The sequence below is a fragment of the Cryptotermes secundus genome, unplaced genomic scaffold (genome assembly GCF_002891405.2).
Source record: "Cryptotermes secundus unplaced genomic scaffold, Csec_1.0 scaffold806, whole genome shotgun sequence".
In the NCBI taxonomy this organism is placed as follows: domain Eukaryota; kingdom Metazoa; phylum Arthropoda; class Insecta; order Blattodea; family Kalotermitidae; genus Cryptotermes; species Cryptotermes secundus.
The window spans coordinates 68695-96187 of record NW_019719372.1 but is presented as its reverse complement, the minus strand read 5'-3'; the positions used below and the strand labels follow the sequence as shown (position 1 = coordinate 96187).

Genomic DNA, 27493 nt, shown 5'->3' with positions numbered 1-27493 from the left:
ACCACGACGTTTCGGAGACTGGATCTGCCTCCGTCTTCAGGTGGGGAGGGGAGGACCTGATTGAGACTAGCTCCTTCTAACGGCCCAAACTGAGTAGGTTTATCCTCCCCTACCCACCTGAAGACGGAGGCAGATCCAGTCTCCAAAACGTCGTGGTCTTTTGTCTTTTACATACCAGACGATGGATAAGTCCAAAATAAGCCAAAAGAAGTATAAATTTTGTCTATCAGCAATAATTTTTCTTTTATTCACCTTCAAAAAAAGGAAGTTTCTGCACCCCACCCTGTATTTGCTATGTTAACTCAAGCTCAAATCCGGCCTTAAGCAGGCCCATTACATATCACAGTTACCATTAGTTATGACGCTCCCAAATTGTAAGCAGGACAGTTACAGTTACAACAGAGCTCAATGCTTGGAGCTTCTATTAAATAAATCTGTCTGTCTGCTTTGGGTGTCTCCATGAGGTTCTACTGGACCATGCCAAACAATGAGCATACCTTAACTGGTGTCATCATCTCTTGGAGGCTGAAACCCATAAACGTACTTGGCCTGTCAAGCCTTGGATTCCCATGCAGCAGCACTGAAATTCCCAGGTATTACTAGTCTGCACAGGCCGAGTACAGGATAGCACCTTGAGTGGCGGTAGCTAAGTGTACCCAAGGTGTCTCCCTAGAATACAGTTTGGGGAGCAGATCATGAACTCTATCAAAAAGGTCAAGATTGTCTTCTCTTGATCCTTTATATAACAGACATCGACAGAAATAATGAGGCTGCTGAGGTACCACATGACCCACAAACTGAATAAACACAAAAGGATCAAACACCCTCAAATACCTCTGGCCATCCCACGTGGAATCACGGGAAACCCTGAAGGGTGACAACTATAAGCAACTCTCACCAAGCAATGGCTCTGGCTGACAGAGACTGCACCCCCACTGTGTCACCTTGGATACACTCCCCTCATGTCTGTGTTTGAGGTACAGGAGTCATAACCAAGTGATTCTTCCATTACACTAGAGGTCTAAGACAGATTTTCACAGCAGCTATACCTTTCAGTCCATGCTGTACATAGTATATACAAGAATTAAATTACTGTAAAACCATTATGTACACTCCATGATAATTGCATAGTTAACTCTATTACACACTCACAATTAATCAAGCCACCATCCATACCTCAATGCTAAACATAATGCAGAATATACGAGGGGTGCCACAGCACATATACACCTTTCTATATCATACAGTGTCTCCCAAAAGTCATGGTGGGTTTTCAAACAATTAGATTGTTGGAACGAAACACGACAGATACATGGATAAAGGTTGGGTGTGAAAGAGGGCAAGAAGTTGCACGCACAATGCATCCAAGGTTACGCTCACTCAATGGTGACAGTCCAAAGGAAAGTGCAGTATGTTTTGTGGCTTGTAAAATTTGAACCTGTGACTCAAGTGCAACATGAGTACCAGTATGTGTTTAATGAAGAACCACCACATGAAAACAGCATTTGTCATTTGGATAGACAGATGAAAGAGATGGAAAACCTACTGGACAAACAGCGTTCTGAAAGACCATCTGTTAGCGATAAGTCAGTGGAAAATATTCGAAACAGTTTTATCTGCAGTCCGAAGAAATCAGCATGTAAGTGTGCTCAAGAATTAGGACTTTCAAAAACAACTGTTCATAAGGGTTTTGGAAGAATGTCCACGTTTTACCGGAGTTGTTACATGCAATCTGCCCAGGTGATAATCACAAAAGACAGGATTTTGCTGTGGATATTCTTAACGAAATTGACAAGGACCAGCAGTTTTTATATCATGTAATGTTCAGTGATGAGGCCACTTTTCAGGTTTTGGGACATGTCCACTGGCACAATGTAATATAACTAATGAACATCTCCATGATTTTGTTGAATGCACTGTGACATCACATAATTACATAGACATGATGGTAGTGTTTGCAGTACCCTAAATTGATGACGTGATCTTTCAGCAAGATGGTGGTCCTGTGCACTATGCAAACACTGTTACAGAATTTGTTGACAAGATATTTCCATGGCACTGGATTGGAAGGGGCGGCTGGAAGCAAATGTTCTCCAGATCTGACACACCTGGATTCTTATTTCTATGGGTATGTGAAGAAAATCGTCTGCAGTGTTCATATTCAAAACATTCAACATTTGAAACACAGAGAAGCTGCAGCATCTGTCTCTTCTGATGTTCTTGGTCGAGTGTGGTAGGAAATGCAATACCGCTTAGATGTTTGCAGGGCTACCAATGGCGCCCACATAGAACTTCGATAAACATATGGAAAAAACTATTTGAGTTGTTCTTCAATTTATTTCATGTTCCATGTATGTAACACATTCTGTTTAATACACAGAATATTCTGAAACTCCAACACACCTTTTAGGACACACTGTATTAAAAGTTGTAAAAGTATTTCATATGCAACATTTAACAAGTGCCAATGATTTGTCAAACAGATTTCTAAACATTCGGTCCTCATGGATCATACAAAATGACAACACAGTGTAACAGTTTATGCAGATTATATATATCTGACAACAGACTTGTATGGCCTAAATACGCAGTAGACTAACCAGTTATTCTGACCAGTGACTGGGGAGGCTGTACTAAAGACTATTGTATGTGTGCACATGAATGAATCAACTGTATCAGTTATTCATACGTAACAGATGGACATTTAGCAGTAGTCAATTTATATAGTGTATTAATTAGTTTCAGTGTGTTATCATTAGGCGCAAGGTTAAGACATGGCTGGTGGTGGTCTGGCACAGCCTTTACCAAAAATCCTTTACACAGGATGGTCATATATCAACAGCGCACCACACAATGTGGGCATGGCACCCACATTCTTGGAATCAGTTGGCCCAAAGCCAAAGTTTAACTAGCCTAATGCCTTGCCACCTAATCAGCTGTGTGTGTGAATGAATCAGCAAGATTCCCAATGTCTCTCTCTTACCATCCAGTATAACCACTACAACAGAATGGGCTTTGAAGAACCAGTTAAAAAAGTGCACATCAAATACACCTCAGATAATGAACAGTGTGAAACATAATATTTGTCTAACTATACATTTTTCATCATTTATGGCTCCTAATTCTTTGTTTTTAACAAATAATCTCAGTATTTTTTTGCTTTCACTAAAAGCACCAAATTAATAAGATCCCTGTGAAATCCCATTAATACAATATTCATTTAGGCATCTATTTAACTGAGAATGCGGTAAGTCAGGATGTATTTGTACGTCACTGCACTTTCAGTCTGCAGCATGACACTAACAAGGCCAGCTAAAATTATAGCTTCCAGTTCCATGGGATACACACCTCTCCATCTGATAGAACAGAATAATAATTTGTTACCCACAAATGAACTCCCTTCAGTGAAGGAGACAACACAGTTTTGTGCCTTAAAAGCCGATCACAACATTCAATCATCAGATCAGGTGTAATGTTGTCATCTTTCTGCAAGGCTGCCAACTCAAATTCCCCCACACAGCGCTGATGCAGATCACGTTCCACGTATTTGTTTCTGAAAAGTTTGATAATTACTGTCAGCACTGAGACAAAGAACAAATTTCCAAATCACACAATTAAACAAAAATGTGAGAGCTCAGGATCTCAAGAGAGTGATTATGAAGACTGCTGCCTTCTGGGATGTGATACTGTGTAATCTGGTAGATACATGCTGACATTTTGGTAAACAAACTGCCTCCATTTTCAGGGAAGAAGTAACGTCTACCCCAAAGATGGATGCAGCATGTTTGTCCAAAAGGTTTACAAATACCTGTTAAGACTACATAGCAGTACATCCCAGATGACAGTAATCTTCAGAGGAAAACAAAATTCTATTTTATAAGACATGAAGACAACTGCTGTGGTATGGACACATTCAAAGAATGTCTGACAGAAACCAGCAGAAATGGGCATGTCAGTGGATATCAGCATAAAAGAGAAAAGGTGGAAAACCACAAGTCTGAAGGATAAAGGAAATCTGCGAGGCAACACAATGGAAGAGGTTAGAAGAGGGATAGCAGATGAATAGAGAAGAATGGCAACTGGAAATTGGAAGACAAAAATGACATCAATAAACTGACAGTTATATCTATAATGCTGAAACTGTACTGGAATAGTTCAACTTGTATTACTCTGAATCATACCTCTGATTTGATTGAGAGAAACATTATACAGGAACCAGGAAAACCTGTGTAATGCCATCAACAATAGAACTTTGGTTACTTACTAGCGAAGGTCTGAATAATCACAATGGAGGAACTACTGAAGATGACATATTCTAAAGCAAAGCTGAAAAGCAGTGGAGATAAAACATCTCTTTCTTTTATATCATTCTGGATAGGAAAATTATCAGACAAATGTTTACCTATTGCTACATGTGCTGATTCAACACATTTTAATCAGTCAAACTAGTTTCATGGGTACCCCAAACTCTTATCAGAATATTGTACAATACTTCCCTCCTAATTGAATCATAGGCTTGCTTGAAGTCTACAAATAGCTGATGTACTGTCTCACTGTAATCTCATTTTTTCTCCAGTATCTGAAGAATGCAAAAGATCTGATCAGCAGTTGATCTGTTATGTCAAAAACCACACTGATGATCTCCAGTAATTTCATTTATATCTGGACTTAACCTTGAAAGAATATTGGATAAAATTTTGTATGAAGTTGACAGCAGTGATATCCCATGATAATTACTGCAGTCAGGTTTATCACCCTTCTTGTGAACTGGACTCCTTCAACCCATCAGGCAATTTCGCCTTATTCCAAATAGAATTAATTAGCTTATGGATCTTAGAACATAATATTTCACCTCCCACTTGAATCGGATCTGCCAGAATTTGATCACCACCTGGCAATTTACATATACTTTTTCATCTTTACAATAGCAATTTCAACCTAAAAAAAAGCTAGATCAGGTATTAACGGCTCAGCTGTTATGTATTTCTACCTTTCTAGCATCAGTGTTTTTTTAAATCACACTAGAGATAAGACAATCACATTTCACATGCTGGTGCACCTTCCAACTATTCTGCCTTATCTACACACAAGAGGCTTGTTATCACTACCGCCACTTATTGCTTACTATGTTAAGACAATTCACATGTAGGAACTAGAACAAATGTCCATTCAAGGTCCATGGTACAGTTCCCATTACACATTACACTTTGAGATGAAGTGCAGTAACAACCAAATCTAACCCAACATGTCACATGCAATGTTCATTCTCCTTTGTAGCCATTCAAAGGAAGGAAACCAGAAATTTGTCTTTCTCAGTTGTAGTATATACCAATGTTATCACTTAAAAGCATGGGCTGGGATCAGAACTGCAAAATCTCTTACATGCCATGTTCAGGACACTGGTCAACTCCTTCAGCAATACTTATGACACAACTAATGTTTGTGGGAGATTAATGCTGGTAATACAGGTCACAGACGAAGGACAAGAGCACAGGTAAACATGCTGGGCGATAAGCAGAGAGTGAGAATGTGCTCCAGTAGGAATCAGAGAAGTTGCATTTATATATAATGTTAGCAGATTTTGACAACAGGCACTCAGAATCTTATTTACTCCATGTACATCTGCACACTGAATCACAATCAACCCTCTGCAACGCTGCATCCTGCTGCCATCTGAACAGTTAATTTAATTTTTTCCTTGCAACAAATGAAATTTGTTGTTTAGAGAAACAGAAGACTCCTATTTTGATGGCACTTTTAATATCAGTGAAAACAAATTCTCCAGCCATCTCAAGGCAGTTCACTCTCTCCAGCATTGATATAACAGAAACAGTAACAGTAAAAAGGTAAAGCTATCCCCGTACCAGGCCGTGAAGGCCCATACGGTTGTGAGATGTTGAGGGTCCCACACTATCTAGACAATCGGCTCAAAGATGGTGGTAAGGTTGTCAGCCTTATGTGCCGGCCGCGCTTTACTCCCCAGGAAAATTATTTAATCCCTGGTACTCATTTCTNAAAAAAAAGGGCAAAAGAAAAGACAATATTGGAGCGGTGAATGTGGGGCACCGTTGGGTTATACGAATTCTTCAAGGCCTTCCTTACACTGCTCAGATTCTACTAAACCAACTGCTTGTATTGCCGAGATACAGGGCGCTCATATTATAAGGTAAGGTTATAAAAACCATCTTTTAAGATCATTTTAGTGAAAGTTTCATCCTTCAAGGCGTACCATTCACTGCTCAAATACTAAACAAGCTGCTTCCATTGCCGAGATACAGGGCGCCCATATTATAAGGTAAGGTTATAAAACCACCTTTTAAGAACATTTTAGTGAAAGTTTCATGTTCCTATCTCATAGAATTTAAGAACAAAGATGAATAAATCATTTTCGAGCAAAATTTAAATGGCCGGCTGAATATATTACCGCCGGAGACGCGGCCGCGAAATTTAAATGACTGCGCCAAAGGGTTAATTAATCCCTGGTACTCATTTCTGTTAGAGGCTGAGTAAACCCCAGGGCCTAGTGCAGCTGGGAGGATTAGGTCAACTGAAAAAATCCAATAACCTCATCGGGACTTGAACCCGCAACCTTCCGGCTTGTAGCATAGCCCCTCAACCACTATGCTACCGCAGAAATAGAAATATAAAAAATTTATGTTTCTTAATTCATTCTCTGCACTGAAAGGGTTAACTGACCCTTATACAATTAAGTCTTCTTAAGTGACCAGTCATGTAAAGATGGATACTGTCAAAGTAGCATGAATTTATATGTACAGAGTCTACTCTGACCAGCACCAGCATGTACTGCTGACGGAACAACAGGCAAAGTCAAACCTTCATACACTACATGTCATGTTTAGCAGCAGATACTAAATTTTATTGCATTATCTTGCTTCAAACACTGAAAAGGGTTGATGTGCACTGCACTTGTTGTGAATACCATATTTACTACTGTAACATTCTTCTTTTGCCCCCTGCTTTTAACAGCGAAAGCCATAGGAAGACCATTATACAGATTACTTTTCTATTAGAATAAGAGACTACCATGGCACTTCATTCCCCATTAGACATTTGCCTTTCTCTCCCCCCCCCCATTTTATACGGTTTCTGCAGCAGTTGCTCTTATTATTTTAGTTACATTCACATCTCATCTCTGTTCCATTCCACAACACAAACAGCAACACTGGCTGTGTTTTATTATGGCCTTTTCCAACTGCTGGACAAAAGGCAAGAAGTGAAACTAATGCTAAATATAACTCCTACCAGCTTCATGAAGACATAAACTGCAAATGTGGACAGGTGCTGCTCTCAGGAGGAGCAGACTTAAAAAGAGTTCTTGTGCAATCAGTGACAAAAACAGAACAGTGCACCAAGATTAAGTCAAGGACAGAACTCTGTGTTGTAAAAATGAGAAGATCTGTACAGTTCCTTCCCAGAAACAGAGTGCATATTACACAAGTACAGTGGTACTTAGTATGTTTTTAAACAATTTGCATTTCCAAACGATCTGTATAGTTCCTCACAAGAAAGAGACTGGACATTACACAAGTATATACAAGTACATTAATAGAACATGTTTTCAAACAATCTGGATTTCCCAAAACTTAGAATCATATGCTTTAAGTCAAACAACAGTCACTTATCTTATTACAAATAATGATTGACCCAAACAACATATGACTACAGAAATGTCCTCACCTTTGATAACGCTGAAGCAGCCGTGAGGCCGCATCTAAATTCTCACTCAAGAACGCGACGAGAAGAAATGCTGGGCAAGAGGAAGGTACAATGAACTGACCAGTTGGGGACAGCATCAGTGGACCTGCCTCCCTGCCAAATGAGGAGCAAAGTCACCAAGACACAATCACCATTTGTGAATGTCAACAAACTGGTCACACAAACAAGAATGGAATCCACTAAGACAGCACAATGAAAAATGGAAGAAAGCTAAATGTCAGCTTAGAGTGTCAGTCTGTATTCACAGTTTCAAGGAATTTTATATTTACCTAGATTTTCACTTTGATATGTTGGAATTCATTTGTAAAATATAAGAACACCCAATAATCCTAAATCATAAACTTCTGGAATTTATCAGCATTTTAACCTTTAAAGCACAGTGGCTACTAGAGTAAGATGAAAATTACCACCTAATTTTATCTNGCTACCGCCGAGTTAGCCAGCAACTAGTCAGTTGTATTGTGGCATTTGGAGTGTACTAATTGTGATACTGCAGATAGCAGTAATCGTAAATCTCTAATTTGGGTGATTGTAAGTGCGAATGTGAAATAAAATTCGCTACATCAAATACATCGTGAAGTTATTTGTCGCGTTATACCCTGCGATACGCGACATTATGTTAAAATTCATAGATACAGATCACAGTTATCGTAATTCAGCTAATTACGGTATGTCATGTTATGTTGTACAATGCTGTTTCACATTCATTCTTCACGTGTTTGTAAAAACAGTGATATCAGGTTTATTCAGAAAGGGTAATTATTATATCTCAACATATTGCAGTCAGTGAGAGATACCGAGCTTCTCATGAACACATGAAGCTTAAACTAAATACTGAAAGGGACAAAGTAGGACTTCCCAACTGTTATTTGCATAAATATCAACTTACAATGTTATGATAAAGAAATATTTGGGATCTTTCTTTGGTTGATCTTATGTTGCTGTAGAGTGTAGGAGAGCAGGCACAAAAGGAAGACTAATGAGCAATCTTGGCTCCCCCAGATGGGATGCAGCAAAGGGTAAGATTGTAGAGGGAAGAGATTTAGACCACTTCAGATTATGAAGGAAGGTCTCTGGATTGCCTGGGCAAGCTGAAGGCAGCTGGAGAGGTTCAGTGGCTATACACACTTGGCACAAACTGTTGCCTGTGTTCTGTCTTGGCACGGTCCACCCTGAGCTGTTTCAGACAAAGGACAAAGACTGTGTCGGTCAGGAGCCCACAAGAGGGAAATATCACACAACTTGGTGTATTAATTTTCTTTCTGCTTCTGAGCACTTATAGAATGGTACGAGTCATTGCTAAATAATAAATTTGGAAGGATGAGGAAGAAACGGAACACCTGTCAAGATACTCACCTCCCAGTGAGACCTGAACCCAGAAACTCTGAATATGTAGCAGGACTGCCACCCATTCAACCACTTCGTTTGTATCTTTTAATAACATATATTAACACAGACAAAGAAGAGATATCATCTCAACTGAAAAAGACTTGAGGCATAACCTTCGGTGCTGACTGCTATCATTCGTTTCCTTCACATTTCTTTGGAAGTGGAGGGTAGTAGAGAGATGGTTCTAAAGTTTGTTGCTCTGTAATGTACATCTTCTCAAGTTAATTACAGGATCCTTTAATGCTGTTAAAAAAAGTTCTGTAAAAACCATATAAAATGGCTGCAGTGTGATTTTTAAATAATGCAGTTAACTGAACTGAAAGTTCGTGTAATCTTCCCTGTGTTGCAATTTTACAGATCCCAAAACCACTCCCACAGACAAAAGAGTTGGGGAAAAAAAAGAGGAAGGTAAGATATACTTACGTTTCAACAACCAGTTCAAAATTGCTCAAACTGTCTGGCCAGTCCTTTGGATAACCCATGCGTCCCTGATGATCGCTTAATGATGTTGTTAACCGCCGCAACTGGTTTTCATACTGTTTGGCCATAACTTTCGGTTGAAATTTCCTACAAGGAATTAAAAGGCCAACATTACAGAATGCCACCATATGTGACTGTGTCACATTAAGTCATGCTACTAGACCATGGTACTTGCTCCAATGACAGAAAAAAAAACAGATGTCAGTCACGGTCAATGCTGCCACAGGAAACCAACAGAACACAATACCTCACTCCCGAGTGTAAACCATATATCAGGACATTCAGTAATTAGGTTTCAATGGTTTCTTGTTTATCAGAAAATGAATTTGATTTACATACTTTATTTAACTTTCCTCAGCCTTAAAGTTCATATTCATATAATACTGTAGGATGTAGGCCCATTGCTGAGCAATGTAAACAGCAGCTGTAAAAAGTAACACAGGAATGATGTTCTCCATGCAGTCGGGTGATAGCCACATGATGCAACAATACAGAAACTGTTTGGAGAGGTGTTTTTTATGCACTCCATGTCAAGGTTATATACAAGGAGCAGCTGCGATTACAGGAAAGATCTGAAATGGCAGTGAGGATACTAGGAGTTTGGTATGACTTGGCCACCAGTCTCGGGGTTCATCAGTTGGAATAATGAGTGAGCTGTGAGACAGTCGCCAGCCAGCAAGGACGAAAGGTGAGGAAGCTATGGTGTTGGAAACTGTTACCAAGCTATGACCCGTGAAGATACAGCAGACTGAGAAGACTTGGTGCATACTGTAGCGAACTGTAGAGTGTGTGTACTAGTGAGAGCATTATAGTTACTTGTAGTTACTGTCTGTTAAATGTTCAATAAATACAAGTGCCAATCCAAACCCCATTTATATTCACTCGTACATGTGACAATATGATAATTCTGGGCTCTGAACATTTCATAACATTGCTCACATATCAAACCGTGGTGGTTAATTAAGAAGAATCTGCACAGATATAAACACCCTCAAACGGAACAGGTTTTCAGGCACAGGCCTGGGATTCTTCAAGACCATAGTACATCTGCAGCATTTGCTCACTTTGATTTACCTTGAAAACTGTTAAGACTTAGAGAAAAATGTTATGTTTCAAACATAATCAAACAGGAGGGAGTAAACAATATGCATACATTTCCTTTAAAAGTACTGTCTTCTGGGATGAGACAATGAGAAGTTTACCACCATTTCAGAGGAACCCACTACCTTCATCTTCAGGCTGCAGGTATGCAAGATAAGCAACATGCAGGGACGAAGCAGGAGCTGAGCATGGAAAATGTTATATATGCAGGCCCTGACAGAAGCCTGGACAGCGCCAGCACAAGCAGGCAGAAGAGTAAATACAACAATTTCTGGAAAGAACTGTCTACTTTCCTCTGATATGACACAGACCACACAGAAAACAATGCCTCCAACAATTCCTCCTTGCTGCGGGGACACATTTACCAAGCAGCTGCCTAGTGATCATAGGGGGATACACATAAAGAAAAACAGACGCTATTGAACATGTTCACCAAGTAATGGTGGGGGAGATACACATACAGACACACAGACTGATTGGAGGGATTTACGAAGCATGCTGGTGAGATGAGCTCACTTGCCATGACATACATACCAAGTTTCAAGGAGCCTGACTTAGGTATTCAAAAGATGACAGGTGGAGGATACACATACAGACACACAGATATGCAGAAAGTGAAGTGATCTCATAAGCCTATTTTTATTTTTTCAAAACAAGGATAGTAGGCCAAAAAAATTCCTGAAATGGGGCATGTTTCATAAACATGGAGACACAGGAGAAATAGCAGCATATGTGACCAATATAAGTACAGGACTGGAAATGACATTCCAAATTTGCCATATTTCTTCCTGGTGGTATGTAATTCTGATATTTCTATGGATCCCTCTTCAATTACTGAGAAAACATACCTGCGAACCACTTTAATATCACGTAAAACTCTTGACACAGCCTTTTCAAATGCTGGAATTCGGTAAAGTACTGCATCTTGTTTATGAACATTCTTTATTAACTGCAACAATAAAGTAAAAGAAACATAAATATTCATTAACTTCAACGGTATAATTTTGGATCTATTGACAGTGATTAAGTAAATGATTAAACACACACCAGAAATATGGGGACTGACAATTAAATAACCATACTGTTGTATCTGTGCAGCAACGGTAACACAGGTGAGCCAGTAGCATGTTGGATACTGTGACTATATGATTCAGCAGTTTTGTATCAAATTTGCTGGGATTCATCTGTTTTGTGGTTGTAGTATTTTGTTTCTTTGACAAAAACATGAAAAAAGAAATTTATTCAGACCTTTCAGCAGAATAATGGAGAAACCTAACTTTCTGGAAGAAATAGTGACTTGTTGTGGAGCTCTCAGTATGACCCAGAGACAGTAAGCCAAACTCTCCAGAGTATCTGAGCCCAATAAACTGTGAATGTCAAATTCAAAGGTCACATCAGGCTGCTCTGCGTTTCTGATATCAAAGGTGTTTTTCATTACAATGATATGGCATTCCCACAGCGGTGAATATGAAGAGATGTCACACCGTGCAATCTGGTAGAAAATTACCAACATTTTGGTGCAATCTACTCCCTCCATCTTCAGGGTAGAACAGTAGAATCCACTAAACATTTATTCCTTCAAAACAAACAGTCAAAAAGCCTTAATTTCTTAAACATTCACAGCAGTACATTCATTTGAAAAGTGGACTCTGCATTCTGTCAATGCATCATCCCACACAGCACTTCAACCAATCATCACTCATTTTGCAAGTTCAGAGCTCATCAAGCTATGTAAATATGCCTCACTTTGGTATTACTCAGTACATCATGCCAACTGTCTCACTTCACCATTATTAAGCATCACAGACTTACATCAAGCCAATTATGCCTCACTTCACCACTATTGAGCATCACATGGCCATCCAAACTGACTCCCGTGTCATTACCAAAAATTAGTTTCCTTCCTGAAAGAGATAAAAAACATGTACAATATGGGATTCACTTAAGCATACCCTGAAATTCGTTAAGGTATATGTAAATGCCAAGACATAGCGTCACTAACATTACCAAGCCAAGGGAAGTGAACTGTAAAGAATTTAAATAATTCTGACCTGACCATGTCCCACTACACATTGCAGTCACACTTCATCTATTTGCCAGCCATAGCCTGCTTGAATTACAACAGAAAAAACTTTGTCAAAAATACCTATCAAGAAGAAGATACAAAACTTCACAGAGTAACAACCTGCACACACACTACATGATGCTGAAATGTTGAGGAACACCTCTGGGTAATATCAACTTAAGCATCCATTCCACTGCTAAAATCTTCTGTTCCTGTTTGTAACCACTACCACCTCTGACTGTTAACATACATAATGTCAGAATAGCAAGTGTTACAAAGATTCCTATAGTTTGGATGCATGCACTCCCTGCAGTTGCTGACAGGTTTCTGGATACAATCACGGAAGTTAGATAACTGTTAACTTGCGAATGGATGTGTTCCAACCATAAAGGAACTGGTTTTATGGACAGTGCCTCTGGTTCTGGGAATTTTGAGTAAAAATAATGTAACATTTTTCCAATAAATGAAACATATGACATAAAAACAGAAGTGAAAAGCAAGAATATAGTGATAACTGACAATGAAAACTACTTGGATATCATGTGCTCCCTGGAATATCTGAGAAGCTACACTGATGTCACAAATGGAGAATATAATTTAAAAGCATGTCCAGAATTCAAGACAAGACAATAAAACTCAAATCAAGGAGTATCAGAACATAACAGAGTTCAGCTGATAATGGGTGCCAGGTCATGAGGCTATTGCTGGGAATGAAACCGCAGATCAGTTGGCAAGAACAGGATCTGAACATCCATTCATAAGATCTGAATCAGCTTGCGGCATCTCAATTGGAGTTGCCAAGAAAGCGATAAGGGACTGGACTAACAGAAATCACAAAAAACACTGGGAATCCACAAATGGACTCAAACAGGCAAAAGGATTTATATCAGGACCCTCTGCCAAGAGAACGAGGGACCTGTTAAAATTAAACAGAGATAAACTCAGATGGGTGGTAGGATTACTTACTGGACAATGAAACCTAAAAGGGCACCTCTTCAAACTGGGACTGACAGAGCCAACCTGTGAAAGGTGCCTACAAGAAGATGAATCAGCGACACACATCTTATGTGACCGTGAGGCTAGAGCTTACCTAAGATATCGTCACCTGGATCGACTCTTCATGGAACCAAGTGACTTTTATGACAACCCCATAAATCAAGTCCTACATTTCATTCGAAAAGTAGGATTAATCAAGGGTTAATCCAAAGGGGAAGCACAACAGACCCTTGAAAGTCACAGTGTGAGGGCCGGTTTTTATGGCTCACCCCTCATACTCATACTCAAGGAGTATCAGATGAACTGGGCATATAGCACAAATGTCAAGAGACTTGAACTGAGGAAAAAAAATTGGTTAGAAAATCTGTTTACAATATATTTGTTGATGGCTGTCAAGTTAAAAAATTGCATTTACTATTTTTTTAGAAAATTCTGCACACAAACACACATGTAACCCCAAGTGTTTAGAGCTGAAAACTGAACAGAAGTTATTTTGGGTCCTGTTAAAAACTGCCAAGAAATTTATCTAGCCATTTTTTTTCATCTTAATAACGCACTATGGTCCTGTGATCAACTTAGCCTCTAACAGAAATAAATAAGAGGAATCTTCCTGGGGGTAAAGGGCAGCCAGCACATAAGGCTGACAACTTCATCACCATCTACGAGCTGACTTTCTAGAAAATGTGAGAGCCTAAACATCTCACAAATCCATGGGACTCCATGGCTTGTTATAGGGATAGCTTTATCATTTTTACCTGTTTATAAAGAAGAGGCAGATTGTGTCTATCTGCATACTCAAATAATAGTAATTTTAGATGTGATGATGTGTGGTACCTGTCTACCGAACTGCATGGCGTGATATCCCAGAAGAGTATTCACTGCTGTGAGAACCTAGTCTCGGTGTACACTGGAAGTGTTCATAGTACGCAATATAACATGCATTGCTGTCACACAATATTCTGAATCCGAACGACTGATATAAACATTGCTGAACCATGAAGTCACATGATCCAATATACGCCAACTCACCAGTGTTATTTGTCAGACACCATGCACACACTGACACTAACACCAATTGTCCTCACCTTTTAAGGTATGCATGATGTTCGGGTGGTGACGAGCCAATGCCTGGAAGCTTAGCAAGCAGCCACGGAAATGTGTCACATTCCAACCGCAATCCCAAACTACACTCTGCACACCCAAAGTGTCACAAAGCCCTTTCTGCAGCCGTACAATTTCCTCTCGCACTGGCTGGCAAGCAGCAAGCTTCCTCAGTGCCTCACTCACATTACTCTTGAGCCAAATCCTACAAAACAAGAGACATAAGTTATACACAGAGTTGCACTTATCACATATGAACATCGACAGACAAAGCATCAGGCTCATAATGAATACAGAGTATCAGGTATGTAACACAACTGTACTTCAGACCTCTGTCCATCATCTAGTATTCTAAACAGAACATATTTCCACAACTGAGTCTGCTTCCATCTTAATGAAAAAACTGAGAGTCACCATCTCAGCTTGTTTCATTAGAAAAACCTAATTTTAATCACTGCATTCCAGGACAGATATAGATGCAGTTTCTGGAATAAAGTGTCTGTCCAGAATACTAGATGATGCACAATGCGGAAAACCTGCAATACTAAGCTAGTCATCATAATCAGAACCATTTAAAACTGATAATATCAGACATTTATCATACATACCATAAACACTAATGTACTGCTCTTCCATTGTAACTGCCCAAAGACATTNTCTCTTTGCTTGCAGATTCTTATATTTTTTTTTCTTCTACCCTGAAGATGGAGGCGATACGTCCTCCGAAACGTCGGTTAACACCACATATACACGGTGCCAAATCCCAGAAGACTGCTTTCTTCACATTACTGTTTACTTCATCGAGACCCTTTTCATATGTTCGCATTTTGTTTTGATCACACTGTGGACATAGTACCTGATAATGTGTGTCTTTTTCCCTTGTTAATCATGTCATTCTCTTTTGTACTAACAAATATATGCATTTTAAAATGTTATACAATTTCCAGCAAACAAAATAACTGTTGTCTGAAATGTAGTCCATAAATTTATGACAATAAATACGGTCAGGGAGAACAAAAGCACTTATCTGTGCAACACTTTATTACTTTACAATATTTCATAACATATTTAACATAAGACAAGCTGAAGTTCTTCACCTGGGATATTGTGGCTTTCCTTGTCCATATTACAATATACTGTATAAGAGCCTGACAAAGACATACAAGGGTGCATTATCATCAGATGGTGATGCATACTGTTATGCTGTCATTAAAAAGTTACTTTCTATTTTCAACATACTTGTGATATTCAAATAAAGGTAAAGCTGTAAAAGGCTGTGGAGGCCCACAAGGTTGTGAGATATCAAGGCTCCAACAATTTCTAGACAGTCGGCTAACATATGGTAGTGAGGTTGTCAGCCTTACGTGCCAGCTGCCCACTGCTCTTTACCCCCAAGAAGATTCCTGGTACTCATTTCTGTTAAAGGCTGAGTTGACCTCACGGCCACAGTGCGGCTTGAAGGATTGTCATTTGATAAAATCCAATGACCTCATCAGGAATCGAAGCCATGAACTTCCAGCTTGTATTATAGTGCCTCAACCTACTATGCTACCACGTGCCCCATGGTATTCATATGTTGGTAGGAAATTCAGACATATTACATTAACATTTTTTCTCACTAGTTGGCAGCAGGTATGTGTCGCTGATGTAATCGTTGTGTGCGCACACTATTATGAAATTACAGGTTCACCATTTTTGGCAAGTCTGTGTATTCTGTCAGAAAGATCTTTCTCCTGATTAAATCAGTACAGTATGTCCTTTATATTTTTGCCAGCAACTTCAGATTCACAAATTGCAACAGCTCTTTCTAATTGCTCGGAGTTAACACTGAGCTCATTTGTTCTGCTTAGACATTACTGTATAATGAAAATGATAATATGAGCCATTCACATCAAGTATCTCTTTCTTCATTACTAAACACGTCACTTCCATTAACAGTATGAAGAAACAGTTCATGAAACACTAATCAGCTAGTCAAAATTCTCTTTATGCTGCATAACCAGGCAAACAACCATTACAAACTCAAACAGAATTTGTAGAAAAGGCATTAATGCCATTAACCATGAATTTGTATTACTACTGCAATTCTCATCTCAATACAGCCTGTACTATTAGAAGGAAAGAGGGTGCATCTTGTTTGGTAAAACTATGATATTACAATATGTGAAAAGCATAGTGTGACGTGGATGGCACAAAATGAAGTAGGGGTCACGTGAACTCTGCGGTCTCGTGACATCACATACCCCCACTCCTTCCATCAGTGCGCAACGTTTGGTAAACATCCCCTCCCCTGCGGTCACGTAACTGAGGAGCAACTGTGTCAGGCAACCATTCCTGCGGTGACGTAACAAGGGATACCATGGTTACTACACAGCAGTAAACAAATCTTGACAGTTTTGCTAGGCAACCTGTAAATACAGCATCACGCAACAGCGGTACCTATCACGTAACTGTTTTCTGCGTTGTCCATGCCAAGGCTAAATAAGGAGCAGCAAACACTATTCAGTAGTGAGGACTGAGCCAGTTACGAGTGAGTAACGATTAACCAGTCACGTGAATTGTAGCAGTTGCCAAGTTGGGTTGTATCGAGCGCATGGCAGTGACTACAGGAGAAGTATTTGTGATACTGCCGATGGCAGTAATTGTGAGATTGTAAATTATGTGAGAGTGTGTGTTGAATAAATTTGCTATATCCAATACGGCATTAAGTTATTTGTCGCGTGCATACCCAACATGTGACAATATCATGTGGAATTTAATCCTTCAATAAACCTCAAACTCTGATTTCATTTTCCTGATATACTATTTTAGAACAAGACATAAATTACCATCTAAGCATATTTAGTTTACATTTCCATGTATTGTAGAGTTTGGGTACTGCAGTTGGAATACCAACTGGTTATGGGCTGGACAACTGAGGGGTCAGAGCTTGAGTCCTGGAAGGGTCAAAAATTCTTTCTCCAGGTCTACACTGGCCCTGGGGCCCAACCAGCCTCCTGTCCAATGGGTACTGGGGGGGGTCTTTCCCCAAGGGTAAAACGGCAGGGGCATGAAGCTGACCATTCACCTCCAACTACTGCCAAGATCAAGAAACATAGTCTATACACCCAGTTTCCATGTCTTCATGGCATAGTGCTATGTAATTAAGCACAGGGACAACTACACCTTTTCTATTTCCCTGTACTGATTATATGCCATTAAAATCCCGACATGTTTCAGACACAATTTAATTTAACTAGTAATTTACATCTTGCTCTACAACCTTATACTATTACCCTATCTGATTAGAAAAAAACACTGATTTGTGTCTGTTCCAATGAAGCCTTCTAGTTTTACATTAACTGTTTGTACAGGAATGTTTAATTTTTTAATATTATTCTTTATCCCTTTGTTCTCTTCCTTTCACCTACAGTCCTGTAAATAGCACTGTCATAAAGATCATCAAGTGGTATTTAAAAACTATTAATATACATTTCAGGTAAAAAGTTATTATTATTATTAGCGTCGCAATTTTTATACATGACACATCTTATACATGGCCTTCATTAATGTAACAATAACACAATATTCACTACAGAAATTACAAATTATGAAAATGAGGAATGATGATGGTTTGGTAAAACTGAATAAATTAGGATTTATTTATATTCTATACAACCTTCAACAGCCTAAGCTGAGGATGTTGAACAAGTCATAATACATAACCTATTTCCAATACAAAAACATAAATGCAATATATAAATGTCAATATAAATATATGTATGTACCACATTACTCTGAATACAAGACACATATTTTACACATTTTCCTGCTGAAAATTTGAGGTACGTCTTAAATATGAGGAATGTGCACCCTTCCAATTTTTTCTTAAAACCCACATTACAAAACTGGACAAGTCTTAAATTCAAGGGTGTCCTATATTTGAAGTAATACAGTATATGTAAACATACATCTTGGATATGGTATTAAACCTAAATACAGATATTCTGTATTATATGCACATTCATCAAATGCAATTTAATTTTAATCCAATCAACTAACTCAGATGCAATTTCAGTTAACAGCAACTACTGTAATGCTAACTGCCTGCTGACCAATTGAAGAGCTGCAGAGAAGGACAGCAGAGTGCTGTGTGGAAAGAGCTGCTGGAATGAGAAAAGGGAAGGCAAAATTTCACCCAGCAATGAAAACTCCTGTATATCTACAGCTACATGAGAAATCAGAGGCCGGTGAGCAACTAAAGATGGATGATTTTTTAACCTTTATACTGCTGAGCCTGTATATTACAGGCATGGCTCAACATGGGTTCCTTGCTGCACATGTATTCTTTCGGGTGTTATCTTTATAAATATGTATCATCCAAATGAAATTTCTGAACGCATTGAAACTTGCAAAGCATATATTTCCATCTATCACAAACATAATGAACTATACAGCAGACCTCCTTGCTGTATCTGTATGTCACCCATAAAGGAATTTAGAAACTACTGCATCTAGCAGTAGAATATCCTACTCCACACATCCCCTAACCTTGGCCACCTGAGATACAATAAAAATATTGTGACATTATGTATGAAAGCTGGAATAGCAGAGCCAGAGTAGATGTTCGGTGCTAGGCACCTGGAAGTCGAAACAGTGGAGCCAGAGTAGGCATTCACTGCTAGACAATGTCTTGCTAAACAGGTTCCCATGGCAACAAATACAAAAATGGGGGCTCTGTATTATGAGCTTAGATAGGATATGTATGTTAGAGAATTTCGATTTCAGTTGCACAGCATTCTGTCTTGTTCATTACAGTGATATCTGATTATTAAATTCTGAATTCTTTTTGACAAGGCTATTCACTCCTTTTACCAGCTTTTGTCTACAGTAACTAGTCCCTAGGGTATAACTGTTTAGATTAACCCATACAATAATAATACTGACAAGTGTCATAAAACAGAAAAAGAAAATGTGGATATGTTACAAAATTTCAAAGTTATTTTCTGTTGGTATTGTCTGATCACAGCATTGACAAAATATAATATATTATTATTAATCTGTGACTACAGTGAAAAACAACATGAATCACTTCGAATTTGGGGGAACGCGGTAGCGTAGTGGTTAAGGCACTACGCAGGTTCAAATACCGATGAGGTCATTGGATTTTTTTCAATTGACCTAATCCTTCTGGCCGCACTATGGCCCTGGCGTTCACTCAGCCTCTAACAGAAATGAGTACCAGGAATTAAATAAATAATTTTCCTGGGGAGTAAAGCGCGGCCAGCGCATAGGGCTGACAACCTTACCGCCATCTTTGAGCAGATTGTCTAGATAGTGTGGGACCCTTAACGTCTCACAACCCTATGGGCCTTCATGGCCTGTTACAGGGATAGCTTTACTTACTTTACTTATCACTCCAAATTTGCGAACCATTAATACTCACAATGTTTATTCTAATGAGAATGGCCAGTCATCTGAATAATTTTCTGTATCGGAGTTCTCTTAAACGCTAATAACATGAAGATCCACAGCTTCCTTATTTTCTACAGAAGTCTGCTTCTCAGCTCCCTCCATGTATGCCACATGTAAGCTTCTCGCATTGTTGGTGCAACCTGAAACTTGGGAAAACATATTTTACCACCATGTCTATATGCCACAGCAATATTACAAAACAGCAGAAATAGGAGTAATTTTAAGTGACACTTCATGCTTTTGCTTTATATTCAACACACAAAAACATACAAACCTGTTCCAATTACTCTTCCCATATCTTTTTCACAGCTTCCATTTCAAACCCATTTCAACCTGTGCTGCTACTGCAACTTCCTTAGCCTGGAACCAAATCCAATGGGGTTACGTGGCAATCACATGGTGGTACACATAAAGCATCATGCCCATGCTCTTCAAACTCCTTGAAATCATTAAAAAAAACATACATCTTAGATAAATATATATAACAAATTACATGCAGACAACACTGTATCATCCTTGAGAGGGGAGACCTGCAATAAAATACTTCTCCAATTACATTTCTCATTTAATAGCATGACTCTCACCTTTTGGATATCTCCTATAGACGCTATGACATTGTCTTTCGTGAAATTATAAACACCTCTCTTCTTCTTAACACATCTCCTTTTCATCCTCAGTGTAGCTAAAATTAAATGTTTAAATATCAAATTTTTTCTTTGAAGATGAACGTACGATGTTGATAACACTTTGATATGATATTACGTCTCTTGTGGAAACAGTTGTTTTTAACTGGTCAGTGGTCAATTCACAGATATTAAAACATACACGTTCCAGAATTGGTGTGTGTGGCAGAATCAGCTGATTATTCTTGATTTTCAAACTCTCTTCTTGGAAGAGAGAGGGACTGTTCCTGGCCACCTTCGTAAACTAGAATTTCTTATACAATATCTCTTACACATAACAGGTCTCTGGCGCTATTTCCTAAAGAGCAGTTGAAAATGTGAATCAAGATTATCAGTTACAAATATAAGATGTTTTTAAAAACTTTTCACCATTCTGCTGTTTGTACTATATGTAGTGCAGGATAAATACTAAAACTTACAATTTCATGCTTAACTCTATATTAAGATGGCCCTTAGAAGATCATGCAGCACATAAATTTAAATCAAGTCTGGGACTATTTTCAAGTGTTGTAAGAGAGAATATAGCCATTCACTGTCTGGAAGAAGTCTCACCCAAAGCAGACAGTTCTTCTGTTGCCACATTCACAAGCAAACACAGCACATTAAATCGACAGGAAATCAAGACAAATAACACACATGCTGCTCCTGCTTTGGGAACATGTGGTAGCATACGCGTAGCTAGTTGAGGCACTATGTTATAAGCTGGAAGGTCGCAGGTTCAATTCTCGAAGTCACTGGACTTTTAAATTGACCTAATCCTTCATGCCATGCTATGGCCCTGGGGTCGACTCAACCTCTAAACAGAAATGAGTACCATGAATCTTCCTGTGGGTACATAAGGCTGACAACCTCACTGCCAGCTGTGAGCCGATTATCTAGAAAAGGTGGGACCCTCGGCATCTCATAACCCTAAGGGCCTCCATGGCCTGTTACAGGGCTATCTTTATTTTTATTTTTTTAATAATGTTCTTGCTTCCTTATTAACTTATTACAGATGAGGGAATTCGGTGAACCTATGAGCAATGGTCTCTGGCAGCATCATACAGGATACCTTGCTGAACACGCAGACTTCTTACCCCAAGGTCACCTACACAAGGTATGATGTACCCTGGTTCCAGGAATGGCTCAACCCTAGTAGATAAACTTTAAAGGAAGAGTATCATTCATATGAAGAAATTAAGTTCACCCAAGTGATGTAGTTAAAAAACACTTGCAAATAAGTATTAGAATCAGATCCAAAAACTTTGTCACACAATGAACACTCACTGCTACAGATATTCCTATGCAATGGTCTCAACAATTTCCATTGTTTCGTTTCTCTATACAACATATAACACCCCACAATATATTAGATTACTAAACTGCAGTAAATCCATTTACAACACTCTCTTGAAGACCACGAACTTGAATTCTGTATGTAGGAAGACGTTATCAGTGCCATAAAATGCTACCTCAGTGAATCAATACTTTTGCTTATCAGGTAAAACTGTATACTATTTCCTTTATTTTTTGGCAGGTATAGAATACATTGGAATAGCAAAAAACCCAACAAGACCACAAGAAAGGTACATAAACTGAAGGCTGAAAGAGAGAATACATTCATGGTGTCACTATATTGTAGCACAAGAAAAATTAAGTTCAAAAGATCGTGAGGGGAGCTGGTAGATTGAATTACCATATTTCCTGGTGTACAAGTTGTTGTTCTTCCTTAAAAAATGTCCTTAAAGGTTCCAGTGAGTCTTAAGCACTGGTGTGATTCATAAAATAAATTTTACTTCTCCTTCATAAATCACCGTGTGTCTCATAGACCGGTATGTGTCACACACCATGAAGTATGGTACGCATCTTAAAGTTCCAAAAACTAACTGCTACTTACATCAACTTCTCAGCATCTTTAGCTTTCTTTATCTGCTGTTTAAGTACAAAACTTCCATACACTGGATCATTTTCATCAACCTTCACATTCAGTCTCTCGAATCTTGGCTTCTCTGGATGTGGTTCAATATTATCCACATAAGTTGTCGGTAAGCCACAAGTTTTCAAAATTGATAATACAGTTTTTCTTAAGTCTCGCTGTGCTAAGCTAATTCTCACCGAACGAAATGTTCCTGTAATGCAGACAGCAAGAAAAAATTTGGTAATGAGTTCACCTACAGGATTACATGTCAAGGAAGACACTTATTGAATCTGGAAGAACATATTCCATACAAAAAAATGTGTTTGCATGCATGGATGTGTAAAAAGTAAAAAAAGTAAAGTAAAGCTATCCCTGTACCAGGCCGTGAAGGCCCATAGGGTTGTGAGACGTTGAGGGTCCCACATTATCTAGACAATCGGCTCAAAGATGGTGGTAAGTTTGTCAGCCTTACACGTTGGCCGCGCTTTACTCCCCAGGAAAATTATTTAATTAATTCCTGGTACTCATTTCTGTTAGAGGCTAAGTAAACGCCAGGGCCTAGTGCGGCTGGAAGGATTAGGTCAACTGAAAACAAAAACAATGGCCTCATCAGGACTTGAACCCGCGACCTTCCGGCTTGTAGCATATCCCCTCAACCAACTATGCCACCGCATGCCCCCATGCATGCATGTGTACATCTGACAATAAAAGGCAGCCTAACTTCATAACAACTATAGTTACCAGTATCTAACGTATTCTGGTTCCTTAGGTAGAAAGTAACAGTGGTTGGTCTGGTGGGACGATTCTGTTGCAAAGTTTCGATGTAAGAGCTCAATTGTTTTAAAGAATTTTCATTAACAATCTGAAAGATAAAATAAACAAATATATTTGTGACATAACCTCACAATGGCATATATTGTTGGAACTATGTATCAACTGAATACAAGAAGGCTGAGGGACTTGATCATTACATTTTCCTAATGGGAAGCAGAAAATTCTCATCAAAGCACATAATATCTAAGAAGAAAGATATAATGAGCTACACAAAGTAGATGGTATATGATAAATATGGATTTCTGGAGACAAAACTGGAATTCAGAATTTATCAACAGAGTTAGGAGTCAGAGGTAAAAAAAAAACAAAAACAATTACAATGGTCTGGCCATTTAAGAAGAATGGACAGGACTAGAATGTTGAGAAGGCATTAAGGAAAGAGAACTATGGGATGACCCAGAGTAAGATGACTGAATAGCTATCTTGTTCTGAGTCATTTTGCAGTGCTCCGGTACTTGAGAACATTAAGAGAGGAAAATATCGGAATGTAATTGAAAAGATTGTGGAAGAAAAGACGTGAATTTTGGTCCAATGACAATTTAAATGAAGAAGGAATGGCAGAGTTTTCAAATCAAGATTTTCATTCTGGCCTTGAGAAACCAGAGACAGTGGATTAAATTAAATTGTGCTTGGGGTGTTTATGTGCGTTGCTTTGTGAAGCAAGGACTACTAAAGCACAATGAACTACCAATGTACAGTTTAAATCATCATCCTCATATTCTGCATATGTCAAAGGGCCTTAATATTATCACAGTATCCAAACACTCCTAAAACCCTTGGTACTGACAGATGAAACAAGGAGAGGGGGGCCACCTCAAAACACAACACAATCTCAATGCAAAAACTGGACAATATCGCAGTCTAAAATATCTTAACTCATGGAATCAATACAATGGAATATATTCAAACAAGGCAGAAATTATCCACAAAGAACATAGGAAACTGGAAGATCTGGTATTCTCAGAACAACAAAATAGCTGATCAGCCAACCAAGCAACACATTAGCTCTGTATGGCCCCCTGTATCACAACACAGGAAGTAACATTAGCACATGAGAAAGATGGGATTCTCTGCTTCCTTGGCTCACTCAATGACCCTGATGACAGAGGCAGTATGTTCCCCTGAAGGTAAAGGTAAAGATGTCCCTGAGCATAAGTAACTAAACACTACACCATGAAGGAGTATGGGGGACCGGATGTATAGTCTCCCTGAAACATTGGTAACAGTCTACCAGACTATACAGCATCATATCCCACCTTCTGAGAAACCACCATCCACAGAAGGGGGAGAAAAGATGTCACCAAATCTGGGCCTGCAGGAATGGTGAGTAGAAACATGGGGAGGGAAAAAAAAGTCTCAATATTCATCAAAGGAACAAATAAGAACTGTGGGAAAAGAGCACTGATCACACGTGGAGGCAGGAAATGTGGCAAAAGACTGCCATTCTCAAAATGCTGATATCCGTTCACAAGACTTAAAATGCCACATCCCAGTCAAACAAAATCTGAATAACACATAAAAACCTCAAAACTTGTAACATCAATACAGCTGTAACAGTTGCATATTTTTCACAGCTGTATTAACATGTAGCATTTCAGGACCCCACATTAAGTAGCACTAATGTTACTTAGTTACTGGAGAGGGTGGGTTTCCCCATGCACTTAGACCAGTACTGGTCCATTGTACTTCCCTCTATGATAGTCTACCAGTCTCTATACCCTACCGATAATGGTGTGTACCATCAGTCCCGACCGAGCCAGCAAGTTCTCAACTGGCTTGGCGGTATCTATAATGCTTCCCCCATCTATCAGAGGCCTTAGAGACTGCTGTTGGGCGGGAAACGTCCTTCAATTTGGCTCAGTGATCTCCTTAGGAGATATGAGGTTCTTTTACGTGCCGTAAAGCTACGACACGGGACCCATGGCTTAAAGTCCCTCCCGGAGGACTTGTTCCCTGAATTTTTCTGCCCTTAAAAATTCCACGACCTCCGCCAGGTATTTGAACCCACGTACCACTAGTCATGAGGTGGGAACGTTACCTCTAGACTACGGAGGCCGCTTAGCACTAATGTTACTTCTAATTCATAAGTCGAACCACCTACCATGTTATTCATTAATACTGATTGCAGGAAATTAATATATATAAGGTTGTGTTGGTCTCTGATGGTATGTTCATACCACATTTTGTAACCAAAAACTGCTCCAAATATTGAAAGTGATATACAGAAACAAATAGTACAGAGACCTTAGAAGTGTACTTTCTTCACATAAGAAAGGAAAGTTGACTCAAAAAAAAAAAAGTCAATATGGTGGTATTGACAACCATCAGAACAGGAAGCAGAACTCCAAAAATATCACCTATATCAAACACAGGCCTGCCAAAGACAGTGAACAATGCCCAATAGAATATTTGACTCCCTCAGCTTTGTGCTCGCTCACAGTTATGACTCACCCTTTCTGCAGGATATCGGCCAAACAGGTCTGGATGAACGGAAAAATAAAATGGCCTCAGTGCCGCTGACACTTCAGCTGAACTAAGAAATCTACATGGTCTTGACACAGCTCCACTGTTAGCACACTGTATCAGCAAATATTTGCACTTCTGAGCTTCTAACCTGTAAGCCATTCACAGTATTAACAAACAAGTAAATCGTCGCATCTGTAGCCAGTAAACGGCATTATGTTATAGACAGATACAGAATTAGACGCATTATTGTGTATTTGATAGGAGTAACGGACCACCAACGCTTTACTGCGTTCAAATTTCGTTACGTTACATTCGTGTTCACGATCTTGCATCAAAACCGTGATACTAATAAACTATTAGAATACTTCTGACCCTTCCGACATCTACAATTCTCTTACCATTTTCTAGCGCACAACCTCTCCATAAATGAAACGTTTCCGGTGTCGAAGATTCAACGTATTAACTGTAAGGCACCTATTTTCATCCCCGTATATATACTGAATACAACAAAAACAAACGCAACTCCATTACCTAACACCGAACTGTGTTGTCTTCTTTGTGATACTGCCGAGACATGAGCATAAGGATGGCAACATTTAATGTGACGCGAACTACTACTGCCATCTATTTGCGGAGGCAAAGTTGGCTGCTCATGTGTTCCTCACACAGAGGCTGAAACAAACCAGTTTTGATTTAATGTTGCGTTGGCGGATAAATTGTGCTCAGTTATCTGCAGATATGGCCATAGGTATGTATGGATTTTGATTTGATGTAGTTGTGAAACGGGAGTCGACACTTACGTACAAGGGTGTATTTCCTTGTCAGGTATCTTTTAACATCATCATCAGTAATCTGTCAGACGACAGGTCCACAGTCTCTTCCAAAACAATTCCTCCACCTAATGCGATCTAGAGCTTTCTCCTTCAAATGACAGTATCCTCTTCTGTCCCCAAGGTCATCCAGCATCTTCTTACGTCTTCTTGTCACTTCTATCTGCCCCTCTATCTTTCCTTCAATAACTTCTTGTAGAAGGCAGTTTCTGCGTAAAACATGACGAATCCAATTAGCCTTCAGTTTTCTTATCTCGTGTAGGATATTCCTCTGCTCATTGACTCTAATTAACACTTCTTCAGTTCTCACATAATCGGTCCAACTGATCTCCATTCTTCTCCAACACCACATTTCGAAACTTTCCAGATGTTTCTGATCTACTGCCCTAAGTGTCCATGTTTCAGCCCCATATAGAGCTATGCTCCAAATGTAGCATTTCACTAGTTTCTTCCTCAAATT

General features: G+C 39.1%; 1 protein-coding gene across 2 annotated transcripts; it reads right to left on the bottom strand.

The window, feature by feature from the left end:
• Nucleotides 1-213: 213 nt before the first annotated feature.
• Nucleotides 214-26764, bottom strand: LOC111865319 (T-cell activation inhibitor, mitochondrial). 2 transcript variants are annotated; one of them, XM_033751775.1, is made up of 11 exons: nt 26602-26764; nt 26189-26351; nt 23645-23765; nt 22883-23114; nt 14854-15074; nt 12520-12611; nt 11556-11656; nt 9550-9693; nt 7699-7830; nt 3349-3553; nt 214-669 (listed from the first exon to the last, which is right to left on the bottom strand). In XM_033751775.1, the coding sequence occupies exons 1-11, from the start codon at nt 26625-26627 to the stop codon at nt 553-555; spliced, it is 1554 nt and encodes a 517-aa protein (XP_033607666.1). In that variant the 5' UTR covers nt 26628-26764; the 3' UTR covers nt 214-552. The 2 variants fall into 2 exon arrangements, with proteins under 2 accessions (XP_033607666.1, XP_023709003.1); XM_023853235.2 differs by having other exon boundaries at nt 580-3553.
• Between the last annotated feature and the right edge of the window lie 729 nt (nt 26765-27493).